This window comes from Serinus canaria, chromosome 1, assembly GCF_022539315.1.
Source record: "Serinus canaria isolate serCan28SL12 chromosome 1, serCan2020, whole genome shotgun sequence".
Taxonomy (NCBI): Eukaryota; Metazoa; Chordata; class Aves; order Passeriformes; family Fringillidae; genus Serinus; species Serinus canaria.
Window position 1 is genome coordinate 80,358,238 of NC_066313.1, and position 16,541 is coordinate 80,374,778.

A 16,541-nucleotide genomic window follows, 5' to 3' on the forward strand; every position below is an offset into this window, starting at 1 on the left:
TTCATGAACTCATCCCTGGACACTGCCTTTCTCTTGAACTGATCACTGACAATCAAAGTTTCCACCCCCTGAGATTATCCCAACAAAACTCAGTCTGGATTGTGCTCCCCCAAGTCCATTCCTCATCCATGATGCTTTTTCCATGAAAAACATTTTTCACAGATGAGAAGAACTACAGCAAAGGGGCACCTTTGCCCTCTATTCAGTTTCTGGTTAGAGAAAAGCTGTCTTCAGCAGCAAGGTTCCTCCTGAAATCTGATGTAGGTAGGCAAGAAAATGCATATACAGAAATCCAGTGCTTAAATCCTAAGGAGGATATACAAAGAGTATGTTTATTCCTCTAACAGCAAATCACATTACTAACCCTCTCCAGACCTTGTGTAAATGCTGTTCTACACTCTGCACCTATATGTGACACAAGGAGACTTAATTAATTTGCTAGGTTCTTTTATTTTTTTAATTTCCTATATCAACTATCACTCATTCCTATGCTTTTGGACAGAATTACAGGTTCCAAAGAGGTTCATCACAAGGAGTTAGAATTTTCTCTGTATTGTATCAGCCCACAGGGAATGTGAAGAAACTGGGAACTCACTGCAGTGAACTTTATTTTACAGGAAGCAAACAGAGTACAATTTGAAAATTGTCTTTCTCAACTACTGTGTTAATGTTGGAAAAAACAGGGGTAAAACATGAAGCAGAGACTGTGAACAGAAAAGGAATTATAATCTCTCCTTGGAAAACTTCTTTTCATAGGTAATTTCTTATGGAGTACACGTTAATTTATTTTTCCCACTCTCAGAAAACAATCTGTATGTGTTCAACAGTCAGTGTTTCTACTGACAATGTGTCAGCTTACCAAAGGGATAATTGCCCTAAATAAAAACTAAGTGGATGGCATATTTCATTTTCCCACTTATGCATGCAAGATGGCAGAAGAAAGAAGAGACAATTATTTCCTTCCCAAAACAGCATCATAGAGTTTTCCAGTCCTCTTGACTTGAATCACTCCAAAGCCAGCTGCCTCCAGGAGCTTGCTGTACTCTGCTGCTGTTCTCTCTATTCCTTCTGTCTGCACCAACATATTCATCGAATACAGTTGGGTTTCTACAGGCCCACTTTTATCTTCATTCAGAAGGGATTCAGCCAGCAGCACTCCCCCACCTGGTGGAGAGAAGAGAAAGAAAACACAGCCTGAGCAATGAAATATTACATTAAGTCACATTTCAGCATCACAGAAGACAATGAAAGAGCCAAAGCACCAGAGCATGTCTTTGCTTGGCCATGTAGGTACTGATGTCCCAGGGAGGAAGGGGGTGCTATCACTGGGATAGAAATTTCCCATTTTCCCCAGCTGAAATTGACAGGACCTTATTGATTTTGGTCAGAAGATGATTCTGTAGGCAGCGCTTTCAAAGCTCCTAGGGTTCAGTTTAATGCTTAATGGGATTTTTTCTATGATGTATATACTTGTCTAACAGCACAGTGTTATGGCACATATCTGATATTCCTTCTGAGAGCAGTTATTTTTAAAATAAAATACCACAAAAGATTAAAGTATTAATCCTTCTCAGAAAAATGTCCTTTAAAGAGCTCGCACAATTTTCTCAGAAAAAAAGCACAAACATTATTAGACATTAGATAACCACTCTGGTAAATTTCATTATCTTGTACCAAAAATAAGCTAAAAAATATGGCAGCTGAACCTGAAGCACAAAGACTGCAGGGTCTCTCCCCCTGGAGATGGCTGAACCTCATCAGAGGCACATATGGAGCCCTCACAGCCAGGCATGCAGACACAGAGTTCATGAGAGCAAAGAGACAAAGGCTGATGAAAGAGAACTGTGTCACCTCCAGCCTAATGGTAACACTCTAAGTGGCCCCTGGCATCAAAACACTGGCAATCACAACTTTGGTGTTTACAATGTGAAAGGAGTCACTGCAGACTAGCCTTCTTTGGCTTCCTCTTTCCAAGATGGGAAATTTAAAGCAGAGCCACTAAACCAGGCACTGGGAAAGCAGTGATGGAGCCCACAAGGGAGCCATATGACTCTTATGAATCCTGGCAGTGCTCAGCAGCACTGGGACAGCAGTGTGAGAGGCTTCTGAGAGTCTCTCAACCTAATGGCACTGACTGAAGGGCAGAAGGGAGAATCTGGCACCAGAAAAATGTATCAAGCAGAGAAAAAGAGAAAAAACCACAGCTGCCATGTACACAAGGGGATAAACCACCACTCACACAAATGAGATGGTAGAAAAACATTGAGCTTCCTAAAGCTCTCATCACTGTCACATTCCTCTTTTTATCCCAACCAGGACAGTAAAATGCTCTCTTTACAGCTTACAAGGTTCTGACATATGTCCTGCTTTCCAATGTCATACCTATCACATATTATAGGAGTTATTTTTTTTCTTTTTGTAGTTAGTGAAAGACAGTTCAGAGGCTTGTTATGAAAGATCTATTGCCAGTAAGGGAAAAAGTATAATGCAGCAGGAACATCTCTACCACATTTATCCACAAGGTTCTGGTCAGACATTAATTTCAGCATTTCTAGTCAGCATTAGTTTAATTGGAAAACAGTTATTTTTATATCCTTATATTGTGGAGCCCAAAGCTACACACAATGCTCAAAGTGGGACTGCACCTACCCTGAGTGTAGTGGGCCAACCACTTCTTTCCACAGCTCAGTTACACTGTGCTTCACACACCAAATGAGGCAGTTGTCCTTTATTGCCACCACAGCAAACTGCTGGTTCCTATTGAGCTTACAATCAACCAAAACCTCCAGATCCCTTTTCCTGCAGAGCTACAGTCAAGCCCCAGTACCCAGTCTATTAGTACATCTAGGATTACACCATCCAAAGTGCAGAATCTGGAATTTGTCCTTCTAAAATTCCATACAGTTGGTGATTGCACAGTGGTCTAATCTATCAAGATAACTCTGTAACTCCTCTCCACCCTCAAGGGAGCCAGTGCTTCCCCCTAACATAGCAACACAAGCTAACTAGTTTATTGGCAAACAACTTGGTAACATCCATCAGAGGGAAGACTATTTTATCCTCAGTTAGAACATGGCTGAGATTACTTCTCAAAAACATGATAAGAATGTGAATTTTGAAATCACTGTAGATTGTTAATGAGGAACATTCAAACTGAAATTGAAAAGAGGAATTTTATGCAAATGCACATACACACAGGAAAACAGCATCAGCAAACATTAAGGAAATTGAAACTGCTCCCTGTCTGCCTTAATGATATGCTGTCTGGGAGAGAGTCATTATAAGGCACTCTGTATTCACAGTCCCTTCCATCTGAAGGGACATAATATACAAATGTTATCAAACTTTGCCATCTGCATGGCAAATTAGGAAAGGGAAGAAAATAGGTGAAAAATCTTGTTCTTGGCATGGTATAACAGAGGGGGAGAAAGGCAGTTGAAGTCAGCCCTTTGTTTTTCAAACTTCAAAAATTAAAAGTGGGAAGAAATCCCACCATGGAAGAAACCTGCCACATTTAAAGCAGTGAGACATCAATCCCTCATGTATAAACCACTATGTTTTTAAACCTTCATGCAGAGATGAGGTCTACTCAACCAAGCCTCCAAAGGTGAGTGGGGTCTCAATAAATGTTAGGTCCATCCTGAGGGCCAGATCTGCCTTGGTTGTTTGCTGGGTTTTTTTCCCTTTAGATTTCTATCATGCTTGTTCAAGTTCAAAGTCAGTTTACATTATGATGCTTTATTATGAACTATTTTATCCTCAGAGAAGACTGTCCCTGAGCATTTCAGTTTTAGACATCTGTATAAGACCAAGTTATATTTCTTACCTTGGGGACTAAAAAATCCGCTGATGTATTGCACAATGATTTGAGAATAGTCAAGGTCTTCTGTCAAATTCATCTTTCTGGACTGAGACACAGATTTCCTGGCTCTCTTAATTTAAATAAGCTTCTTTCTACTAGACACAGAGCACAGCATCTGATCCACATAATCTTATTGCTTCTGAGAAACACACTGGTTACAGAACATGCGATTTGGCTTTGATGTGTTCTTTTATCAGGTTCAGCTGTTTCTTCCATCATCAAGTATAAGGCTAAAGAAGCAGTGTGGATTAAAGCTTGTATTGTCAGTTCATCAGTCAGCAACACCTCAGAAGCACTTGAAAGCTTGTAACAAGCAAAACAGGATTCAGTACAGAAGAATACCAAGAACCTGAACTCAGCATGATGAACCAGAGTTCATAAACCAAAGCAGAATATTACTTTAGGCTTGTTCAAAAGCATAGATTCTCCACTGAACTGACTTTTGGTGTGGGAAGGCTTCACAAAAAGAAACAGAGGGTATCAAGGGATAGAATGTAATATGAAGAAAACCTTAATTGATCTGGCATGCAGCTCAGCTAGACATATGTGGGGAACAGCAGCTTGCAAAATACGATCAGTACATTTTCCCTCACCTTTTCTCTGTTTCACTGGGCTGGTTCCTCCCCTACCCACCTTGATTCCTCCATTTCCTGCCTTTGGCCCTTTCTCTAAACACTCCAAGTTTCCCACAAGTCCCACAATTACTACAAGCCCACTTTAACTTCCCATGATGTTTTCACTCTGATAAGCCCTTTGATCATTTTGTTTCCACCCTTCTTCTCAGCTCAAAATATTTGGCTGAACTTCTTCGTGGCTTTGTGGGCATCCTCCAGTGGGAGGGGACTTAGGGAACAGGGAGTTCTAATATTTGTCCCTGTGTTTCTCATTGCCTGTTTGCTAGCTTTTGTACCTAGATGTGGTTGATTACTGCTTTTGTCTCTTGCCTTTGTCTGTGAGGCTGAAGAGCCCCTTAACAATCTGTCTCAAAACTCAGGTACCCTCACATTATGGATTTCTTAATATTCCTAACATTCAAAATGTCATAATATATACAGATCAGAAACAGTATCTGTTTCCCAGCTTCTAATACTACAGGGTCTCCTGTGTTACTAAAATACTAGTCCTAAACATACAAATATCAGAGCAAATTCCAAACTCCAGAAAAATGTACAGCTCCTCATTCTGGACAACGTAGCCCAGAATCTGTGAAGCTTGCATTTAGCAAGACACCATTTTTAATTTTTGCATGTTTTTAATAAGCCTTGAGAGGTGAACAGTTTTGTCAAGCCATAGCATCCTTAGCATTCCTATCACAGCCTGGAACTGCAGTCTTATTTCTGTGCTATAAACACTGAAAGAAGAAATCAGCAAGGCATAATACAGGCACTGCTTCATTCATCACACAGAGGTTTATGGGTTTGAGAGTGTATTCCATTTCAACAAAGCATTACCTGTTTTAAAGGTACAAGACACAGCACTGAACAAAGACTTAATATGTATCCTTCTGTCAGCATGAGTCTTAAGTCATTCTCAAGCCTCGTACTGAGATGTTGGAAAAAAAACCAATAAATTTTATGTGCTTTGTAAGTCAGCCCCTGCCAGCTGATTGCACCAATATGTAACATAAAGACCTAGTTCCTATTTAAAGGGATCTCTTTCACCCTGTAACAATTAAATTGCTTTTAGCAAGCCTGGACAAGTATACAGCATCCTTTCAGAAGCTGTATGTTGTGAGAACACCCAGTTCTGAAAAGGCCACTTCACTGGCAACCTTTCAGAAGAAACTGTGCTCAGGAAGTCAGCGTCTTGGACAGGCCACATCTGCTCTTAGGGCATGAGAAACACGTGTGTTATTAAGGTAATCTATAATCCATAAAATGTTTGGGAAAGGTAAGCTGTAGGTGGACCAAGGGATGGAAAGATTGATCCTGAGCAGGAGCTTTTTGTACATGCAGGAGTCAGTGCTGCCCATGGCAGCTGCCATGCTGTGTGTCCAGGGTGGCCTCAGGGCTGTGCCACAAATATCCCAAATATCAGCTGCAGGGGGGCTCCCACTCCCACACCACCACCACAGCCTTGCCTTTAACAATGCAGCAACAAGTGCTTGTGAGAGCAGCCTCTTTCTTGTGAGAAAATTATAACCCAACCGACCCAAAATGAGGTGTTTCCTTCCAGGGACAGTGTCTGTACAGCATGCTGTGGGAAAATCCAACAGGGCTCCATGCAGTGCTGGATGGAGCATAGACAGATGAGCCTGGCATCTGAAGGAACATCAAGATTTACTTGCTGTCTGCCTATTCTTTCTCATTAAAACAGTTGTTTTATCAAGCCATGTGTTGCAGGTCTTCCTTACTGAGTTGCAGAAATCACCCCTGCCTTCAGTCTAGAGCATTGTCCATAACCCTGAGAGAGCTTCTTTCAAAATGTTGCATTCATTCAAAGTGCTGCTTCAATCAAAGCGTTGCCCTACACTAAGCTAGTCTGCAACAAGGCTTTTTTGAAGGGCTAAAGCATTAGAAGGGAGAACTGTGGAGAATTTTGGGGGGAAAACCCCCCACATTTATAGAACACACACAGTTCAGGACAGGCTGTGGACAGGTCCCCAGTGTCTCAAGGGTTCTCTAGAGCAGGTCAGTGGAAGAATGGAGAGCTGAACCTTGGAGCCAGCAGGGAACCTGGAGTGTGGGTCCTACTGTCCCACAGTGGTTCTACAGCCGCAGATCCCATGGGACAATTCCCCACCCTTCTCCCCTCCGTTTGAGGTCTGCTTTGGCTGGATGTTTCTAGGCAGCATTCAGCCCCCAGCCTGATCCTGCTGCAGTGGGCCTGTTGTCTTTCTAAGCAGGGATTCCTTACTCTGCGCCTATCCTGCTTTCTCCTTACGTAGTTACTGTTCCTATTGTTATATTTGAAGCAGCATTTTCCTAGTGCTCAAGGCTGTGCTTCCTCAATGACCCACAACCATCAGCAAGTTCTGAAAAGCAGCAGCCACCAGCTTCTAGTTAGTACACTATGATGGCAAATTTCCTGGCTTTTCCTGCCCTCTGCTGTTTCCTTAACTCCCAGGCCATCAGGCCACAGCCCTGCTGGAAGTTTCTGTCCTCCCAGACAGAGGAGCCTGGGGAGCAGCTGACTTCACTCAGCCCAGCCAAGCACAGCCAGTCTCAGCTGTTTCCTGCTGTTTCCTGCCCCGGGCATTCTTCTGCTCTGGGCTGATTCTCTCCAGCTGTGGCCAGCTTTCATTCATTACTCCTAAGCCATACTGGAGCTAGAAAATGTATCTCAGTCTATATGGCAAAAAACTCTGTGGAAGGGGGAAAGAACTCTATTGGCAGAGCCAACTGCTTCAAACAGAAAACCTCTCACTGCAGCACCATGAAAGGGCATGAACTTGAGAACAGCTTTCATCACCCAAAACACGGGTAACTTGGAAACCTCCACCTTCAGTCCTTTCTTCTGGCACAAGCTTTTTGAAAGTTAACATATCCAAGAACAAGCTACAAACAAGGACAGGAGACCTTATATATAGCAAGGTGTCATCAGAAATATCTGTTGGAACACGGAAACTATAAAACATACAGGATTTTAATTTGTCTGCATACGGCAAAGCACTTATGTTCTCTTCACAGTGTTTGTCATTTAGAAGAAGAAGAAAAAAAAAACAGCTCCCCAAAACCCAACATTCCAATCATGCAAGCTGTCCCACCATGTCTCTGTAATTGCAATGATATTAAAGCCTTGTGTCTCCTGTGTGTACTGAGGCTACTTTCTCCCTATTCTTCTAGAGTCACATGAGTGGGAGAATCCTGTAGATGGGTACTGAGTAAACTATATCAAGCTCTTCTAGTATTCAGCTTAATGGGCAAATAAAATTACTGTTCCAGAAAAAACTGCAGAGTGATTTTTAGTGCCTTCTCCAAATGTTTCTCACTGCAGTAATGTATTATTCTGCCTCCAAGAACTGCATGGGTAATGGCAGACTCTGTTTGATTAAATGATTTTAAAAAATGGCAGGAGGCATGCAGTAAGGACACCCCAAGTACATAACAGAGGGACTTGGCTGCATCTTCTTCCTACCTGTCTTGTAATAAGAATCCCTGGGCTTCAACCAGTCACTAAAGTACAACACTTCTTCATAATTTAAATCAAAGTCTAGAGGAAATAAAAAATTAATACATATTTTCATGCAAAACTCCCCAAGGCTCAGGCAAGGTTTCTCCTGGAACTCTGAAAAGACCATAAGGAAACACGATTTGGTCTGATTTTATTATATCAATATTTCAGGAATAAAAATGCAGGCATAAAAGCTCAGTACAGGGATTAGTTTAATTTTGCTGGAACTCAAGTACAAATTCAGCTATGCTTTTGTCAGATGCAGTGTTAAAAATCAGAGAGACTGATACAAGCTGAAGCAGACACACTACACATTTCTTTTGTGGATTTTTTCTTGAGGAACAGGTGCTGATTTTTTCTTTTCCTCCCAGATCCAAAGGCAAGCCAAGCCAGGCTTCCAGATTTGTAATACATGCATGTTGAAAATCTGTTATTAATGGTTCTTCTGACAATGTACCAGCTTACATAAAAGTTGGCAGCCTTAATTAAAAGCTAAGTTAATCATTACCCACTAAGAAGAATAGCACATCTCTCCACCTCTTCTGTTTTGTTCCATACATAAAACACATACTACTATTTCCTTCCCAAAACAGCATCATAGAGTTTTCCAGTCCTCTTGACTTGAATCACTCCAAAGCCAGCTGCCTCCAGGAGCTTGCTGTACTCTGCTGCTGTTCTCTCTATCCCTTCTGTCTGCACCAACATATTCATCGAATACAGTTGGGTTTCTACAGGCCCACTTTTATCTTCATTTAGAAGGGATTCAACCAGCAGCACTCCCCCACCTGGTTGAGAGAAGAGAAAGAAAACACAGCCTGAGCAATGAAAAGGTCAGCTATTTTTGAGCTGTACTAGGACAGATCCTAACCTGACTTTCAGGAAGAAGCAGTTTCTACATTAAGTCACATTTCCGCCTCACAGAAGACAATGAAAGAGCCAAAGCACCAGAGCATGTCTTAGCTCGACTATGTTGGTACTGACATCCCAGAGCTGAAGAGGGTGCTATGGCTGGGATGGAAATTTCCCATTTTCCCCAGCTGAAATTTACAGGACTGTTTGCTTTGTAGGCAGTGCTTTTGAAACTCCGAGGCTTCATTGTGATGCTTAATAGGATTTTTTTCTGTGATGTATGCACATATAAAAACAATACCCCAAAATTCTCAATTCTTACACTTGATGCCTTGATAGAGGAGTCCCTGCAGAGGAGACAGAAACTGGAAGCCAGACAGAGAGATCCTAAACAGTGTGCTGTTTTTCTTAGCTGCACGTGGCTGGCTTAGGGAAAGCAAATTACTAAACCAAGGAACTCCTGCACTGAAACTCTGTCACCCAAACTGAGCATCAAGACTTTTGTGCTTCTCATTGCTGATAGGTAAGAGTCTCTCTGCTCTTCAAGAGCTCACACCTACCAGGTTTGCAAGCTTTGTAGACTTTTTCCAGCAGCTGTTTGCATTTGTCATCATCCCAATCATGCAGTATCTTGGATAAAATATACAGTTCAGCTTCAGGTATTGAATCATTAAAGAAGTCTCCTGTAAAGCAAGAACACATGCATTATAAAAATCCCCACAACACTGAGAGCTGAGTTATGCAAATATTTTCAGTTCTGTTCAATTCCAGGCTTGCAATGTCCTTCAGACATATCAGACAGCAATGGAGGTTGCACTGCATGGGGAATTTTGGCCTTGATCAGTCTCAAGAAGATCTGAAACATTTAAAGGTAATAACTTATTCTGAAACAGACTGATGCACAGGAAAGCATTTGAGTTTAGGTTTTTCTCCAGTGACAGAAATTCAAATTCATACTGCACTAAGGACATAGGTTCACACAGTTCCTGTAATGATAAAGAAGGAAAGAATACTGATTTCTCCAGGAAAGTTTTCAAAGATCTTTGGTAATCATGGAATTACTTTAGAAATCCATAGGTGAAAATACCCATCTCTCACCTCCTAGCACTAGCTTTGTTATTTCTTTTGTTTAACACCTGCTGTACTGCAACAGATTTTTTTCTCAGTATTTTACTTTGTCATTTCTTCCCCCATTTTGTTGCATCTTTGTTTTTATACACTCTCTTCGCTCCTCAAGGCTCCTTTTCACTGTCTCAGCTTTGAGCAATTTTAAGAACTTCCAGCACTTTGAAGACGTTTGTAAACATTGAAAATGAGATCTCCCTATACTCATTTTCTTCATACATAGTACAAAGACTATGCAGGATCAGTGGTCTGGGCCAGAGGAATAGAAGCTAGCTCACTCACTTTCATGCTCTAAAATATCTTAGGACTTGAAGATCAATCAGTTGTGACCGGAGAAGGAAAAACCCTTGATCAGAGCAGACCTGGCATCCCTCACATCTGCCAGGAGGTTTGCATAGGAGAAAAGGGGAGTGTTAGGAAAATTTATAAAAAAGCATAGCAGATTTCAAATTTTTTTTTTTTTTTTTTTCAATGTCCAATGTACCCTTGTTTTTAAGAGATGAAATAATTCTCTTCAGGAAATAATGTTGCTGAATAACTGAGTTGTGTCTCTGACAGCTGCTGGTGGACAACTGGGACAGCTGCAGAGCCGGGTTGGAGAGGCTGCAGCCCGAGACACTGTTCCCATAAGGAGAAGCTGGAGACCTGAGCCTCCAGTATGACACCTCTGAGCAGAGCCAGGGCTCTGGAACAACAGCTGTGACAACACCACACCACTGTCCCCACCTACCTTCATGGAAAGTGATCTGATGCTCCTCGGGGGAAACAAGCTGTTCTTTGGCCACCTGCACAACTTTGGGCAGGTCATAAATTGTGACGGTGGAATTTGGATACAAAGAAACACACTCTCGGGCCAAAGCTCCTCCACCTCCTTTGGGCACAGTAAAAGAAGGTCAGTACTGACACAAACCCAACCTGTTCAAGAACACCCCCATGAAAGTATACAGGCAATGGTGCACTCAGCCTCATGGAAGCTGGTAATGTACATTTGCACCCCTGGAAACACCTCTTCCCATGTGTTTCTGGGAGGGAAGAGGAGCGGCAGGAGAAGCCACTGTTCTCCATGTGTTCTGCAGGAAGGTCTGGGGCCTGCAGCACCCAGGCATGTGGGGTCAGCCCCAGCCCTCACCACTCTTATACCCACTCCTAGCCAGACCAGCTGCAGGTTCTGGAAGGTGAAAAATGAAAGTCACTAAACCAGGCTCTGAGGAAGAAGCGAGGGAGGCCAGGAGGGAGCCTGCCTTGTCCCGTGAATCCTGGCAGCACCCAGCAGGATAAGAGGCTGCAGGCATAAGAGGCTGTAAGCAGCACCTCAACAGTGACAGTAGGAGAAGAAGGAAAGAGTCTGGCACTGGAAGAATGCATCCAGCAAGGCATGGAAAACGCTAAAGCTGCCACATCCACAAGGGGATGAGTGACTGCTAACATAAATCAGACTGTAGAGAAAAATATTCAGCTTTCTAATGCTCTCATCACTCATTTCTGTTTTTAACCCAACCAAATCAGTAAAATTCTCGTCATATTGCTATGTCCAACTTTCCATTGTTTAGCCCATCATATAACATAGGAGTTATTTTCCCCTGAAGAGCTTATAAAAGACAGTTCAGAGGCTTGTTAAAGAAGATCTTCTGACACTCACCTCCCAGGTCATAGATCTTTGTGAAAGGGGAAAGGTCAAATGCAGAAAGAACATCTCTGCCACATATACTCCATACTGAGTTCTGGCCAGCCATGAATTTTAGCATTTCTTCATCTGACCTAGCAAGGCAAACAGAGAAAGCACAGAGAGAGGGTTCTTTACCTCATCCTCAGAGCTTCCTATAATATATCTGCTGCTATATGTTTTAGCTTAAACAAAAATCTCTGGTTTTATTGACACAGAATATGTCCTCTTTGCACATAAACCTACCTTGAATATTTCTGTATCAGGAGTGAACAGCTATGAATTCTTGCATTTAAATAGGGAATTAAGACTAGTGAAATCCAACAGTGTATTATGCTGCTTATTCTCAGAATTTCCCAGGGACTTTTTTTTCCTTCAAATACCATTGCCTCTGTCAGAGATCTGTGATGTTTTCAGGTTAGGAAATTATATACTTCTATTCAAAATATCAGACAGTTTCCCAGTAATTGATATTGTTGAGAAGTAAAAACATTGCATGACACTGATGAGAGGAATTCTGACCTCATCATATTTAATTGTCCTGAGTCATAATTAAAAACATTTGTTTTATCCACAGCAAGATGAATAAAAATTCTATATTCTAATGATTACCTGTACATTGCTCCAAAAGGGTCTTTAGATGTAACACCAAAAGCTCTTTCATATTGGTTTCTTCCTTCTCTAAAATAGCAATTGAAAAAGCCTATGAGAGTGCTGATATATTTCTCAATCTCTCACAAGAAAGACTGGTTCTTTTCAAGGTCAGGGAGGGATGGCACTTTGAGCAATCTGATCTAGTGAGTGGCATCCATGGTAGGAAGGTTAGAATTAGATGATCTTAAGAGCCTCTTCCAACCCAAACCATTCCAGGATTCCGTGATTTATGGGAGCACACCTGAGGTAAAGGTACAAGACTGATGCAATCATCACCATCATCTACACCATGCTTGGTCATCAGTTGCATGGACTGGGACGAGTGAGACTCCAGACCCATATTAAACTGCCCCAATAAACCTTTGCAACAGAAGGACCCTTAGCCACCACTACTCATTATTTACTTGGTTGATGCCACGTCCAGTAAGATCCACTGTAATGATAAAGTGCTTTACTGAAGGTGACACATAAAGAAATCTAATTTCTAGATCATCTCTAAAATGACAGGGAAAAGGAAAACAAGAACTTGCACAAATGGAAAACAAGGAGCAGGGGGAAAGCACACATATGGCCATGTTAACAGCTGAATTATCTGTTGCTTTTAATTTCTGAGAATCAGCCAGCGTCTTTATTGAGCTCTTCCCCAGAAACACACCACTCAGAGCAGTGACACAGATGCTGCAAAGCACCAGGCAGCACACAGCACCCCCCCTTACCTCACAGCATCAGCCAGGTACTGCCAGCACAAGTAGACTGTGTTGGAGTAATACATCATAATATGATACTGAGATTTTGGACTTGATTTTGTAAGGTAGACATTGGAAATTTCTGTGTTTCTGTAGAGGACTAAAGGGCAAAAGAAATATATTTACTAACATATAAGGTATAGCACCTTGCCAAATCTGTTGTGCAGCTTGCAGAAGATGTCTATACAGCCACATTACTTCTACAACCAAAGCCTTCCACTGCAATGAGCAGTGAGGGCTGCTGAAATCTGTGTAACCCCATTCTATCTAGGTAAACACCATCTCTTACCTCCAGCCCCAAACATTTCATTCAAGGAGAGCCAAAAAAATGCTTTTTAAGCATTATCATTTACATACAGAATTCTGCTCTCAGAGGAAGTTTTTGGTGTGCTCTATTTAAGTGAGAACTCTTTGCAGACAAGTCTTTTTCCTTATCAACAAGGTCAGCAGGTGTGGGGAAAGTCCCCAAAACTGCAGGCCAGCCACCCCTACCCTCCCTCAGTTCACTAGGACAGGACCTTCTGCAAACACAAGAATGCCTAGAGGACTCCCAGAAATCTCCCCCACTCCCTCCAATGCATCTGCAATGGCATCATCCACCCACTCACCCACAAGACTTGCATACCAAAGGAATATAAAAGATAGATCCTGCTCTCCCTAGACTTATTGGGCAACAACTATAATCCCTAAAGCAGAGCATGCCAACACAAGACAGAGCAGGAGACACAACTTGTGAGACTCTAGCTGGTCCTGACCAGCTGTCTGATGACTACAGATCCTTTCTGTCCAAGTGGATTCCATGTTTCTGACATAAGGAAAAACTTTTATCACCTCTCAGTTCTGACCAACAACCTAACAAAATAGTTCATATAATGGTAAAAAACACTAAGAAAAACAAAAGTTGTTTTAAATCATGCTGTTACCATCTACCCCGGCATTTTGTTTTAAGTTTAAAATCCTGCCCATACCCCAGAGATTTCTTGAGACAAGCTCCACAGAGCTTGTGGAGCTATCCTAAATATCTTCTCCAAAGACACATGAGGCTCTTGTACAAATACATTTAGAGATATAGAGCCCTGTGCCTGTGTTTCTTTTTATAGTTGTGATCGTGCTGACATTTGCCTCCTCTTTCAGCTGAAGAGTAAATCCTAAGAGTGATTCTCTCCTTCTTACAGCTACATTAACTGACTTAACATTTGGTATCACCATTGTCCACACATCTTACCTCACTTTCAAAACCATCAGAGGTTTAAATCTTTCAATTTATTCCCATTCCTCTGCCTTTATTACCTCCTTCTTGTGTCATCTCTACTGCCAAGAGCTTCAATCCCACACAGGCATCCAGAAGTCTTCTCATCCCCATGGTGCTGGCACCCAGACCTGCAGCAATGGCATCTGAAGACAGAGGCTTTCCTGACTCCAGAAGAAGATCAAACACCCCCAGCTCACAAGCAGTGAACATAACCTGGGTGTCGGGAAAGATGGGAGTGAGGGATTAGGTGAAAGCACAAAGCCTACTGCATTTCATAAGCAGCTTAACTAGAGAAAATATAAATTTAATAATATTTATTTCAAATAAACTTGTATTTCATATAAACAAGTCCAGTTATTAAATTCTAGATTATCTGAGCACCAATATAACGCATTATGCATGTAATGCACTCATTAATCTTATTTTTTTTCCTTTCCCAGTGAAGCCAGCCAATGCTTTTTGGCTTCCAAAAATCCACATTTAGAGACCAGATTTTGTGTGTAAATATCCCTGCCTCTTCCTTAGTTTAGAAACACATTCTCACAATCTCCTAGAAAGAACAAAGGCAAATTTGGGTGGGGGTGCTTGTTGTCTGTTTATGTTTCTGTCTTTAACTAAGGATCTAACACAGGCTTCAGTGAACCCTGGAGACTCTCTCATGGCTTGCAATAGGGGGAATATCCCAAATATCCCATTCTATGGACCTTATTTTCAGGGACTGATGTGAAGGACTGTGACAATGTTTGCAGGGGTCCCAGGATGAGGGAAGAGACGAGAAAGTTGACTCTATGTTCAGAAGGCTTGATTTATTATTTTATGATATATAGTATATTAAAAACTATACTAAAAATATAAGAAAATATTTCAGCAAAAAGTTAACTAAAAATAAAAAAAGAATGACAAACAAAAACTTGTCTCTGACCGAGACAGTCTAGACAACTGGACTGTGATTGGCCATTAATTAGAAACAACTAAATGAGACCAATCACAGATCCACTTGTTACATTCCACAACAACAAATAAAAATTATTTACACTTCGTTCCTGAAACATCTCTACTTCTAAAGAAAAAAAAAAATCCAAAAGAAAAGATTTTTCATAAAACATGTCAGTGGCAAAGGACTACAGTGATCTTTTAGAAGCAGGGAGGTTCCTCTCATCCAGAAGAACTGCTTCATTTAAATGAACAAAATTGCCCAGTCTTTCCCTAGAGCTGTTTAACTTCTCCAGCAACATTCGCCAACCTTCAGACAAACATAGCTAATCATACATTAAAAAAAAGAACCAATCATCTTTCTTTAGCTATGCACAGTCAACCTTACAAGTGTCAGCCTATTACTCTGGTCACATAAAACTCCTGAAACAGTAACAAAGACACCTATTTAACTGGCTGCCTGTTATCTGCAGTGATTTGAGCTACAGTGATTCCTGTACAATGAAGCTCCTTTTACTCTGAGTAAGAACATAGCTTAACATGGCCAAAGTTGAAGTTGTTTCTCTAAAACAGAGTACTAACAGTGTTAATTTGGAAAGCACTGGGCACTTCTTTTTCTCACAAAGTGATTTTTTGTCATCTATTTTTCCTCTTACTGTCAGCTCTGCCTTTCAGGAGCTTAAGGTACTGCAGTATTTGTACAACTCAAAAAGCATTCCTTCTGTTACCATGTTGGCCAGAGGATCAGCAAGGGACAATAGGAAAGTTAAGTATTAAATGTGGAAAAAATCATCCACTGCACTGGACATTTTAACTTTATGCCCATGTGCTTAAGCAAATAACATCAGCAAACAATAAGAAGAGTAAAATTACTAGTTTTGCCTTTGTGTCTTAAAAATATGTTTGGGAAAATAGTCATTATAGCAGTGCTTTCACCTCTTCCAAAGACTTACATTCAGGACCTAAAGAGAAATCCCTAAATATTTCTTTCCACATACTCTAAGAGTTATGTTTCTTACCTTTGAGATTAAAAATCCATTGCTGTATTGCAAGATGATTTGAGGATAGTCAAGGTCTTCTGTGGAGCCCATCTTCCTTCTGGACTGAGACACAGATTTCCTGGCTCTCTTAATTTAAATAAGCTTCTTTTCACCAAACACAAAGCACACCAGCTGATCCACATAATCTTATTGCTTCTGAGAAACACACTGGTTACAAAACATGATAGCTGAATTATTTGGCTTTGATGGGTCTTTCTACCCTGGTTCAACTGTTTCTTTGGATCTTCCATCATCAAGTATAAGGCTAAAGAAGCAGTGTGGATTAAAGCTTGTATTGTCAGTT

At 41.3% G+C, this 16,541-nt stretch overlaps 1 protein-coding gene across 1 annotated transcript; it reads right to left on the bottom strand.

Moving 5' to 3' along the window:
* Window positions 1–952: 952 nt before the first annotated feature.
* ASMT (acetylserotonin O-methyltransferase) lies at window positions 953–16,288 on the bottom strand. The gene is made up of 8 exons (XM_050971792.1): window positions 16,217–16,288; window positions 14,303–14,477; window positions 12,983–13,112; window positions 12,225–12,293; window positions 11,589–11,707; window positions 10,680–10,820; window positions 9,385–9,507; window positions 953–1,194 (listed from the first exon to the last, which is right to left on the bottom strand). Exons 1-8 carry the CDS (start codon window positions 16,286–16,288, stop codon window positions 953–955), a joined length of 1,071 nt encoding a protein of 356 aa, XP_050827749.1.
* Between the last annotated feature and the right edge of the window lie 253 nt (window positions 16,289–16,541).

Coding starts and splice junctions, on each gene's coding strand:
- ASMT (XM_050971792.1), bottom strand. CDS start 16,288: ATGGGCTCCACAGAAGACCTTGACTATCCTCAAATCATCTTGCAATAC. Junction 14,478..16,216: donor ATGGATTTTTAATCTCAAAG/GTAAGAAACATA, acceptor CCCGACACCCAG/GTTATGTTCACTGCTTGTGA. Junction 13,113..14,302: donor AGAGATGACACAAGAAGGAG/GTAATAAAGGCA, acceptor TTTGCCCTTTAG/TCCTCTACAGAAACACAGAA.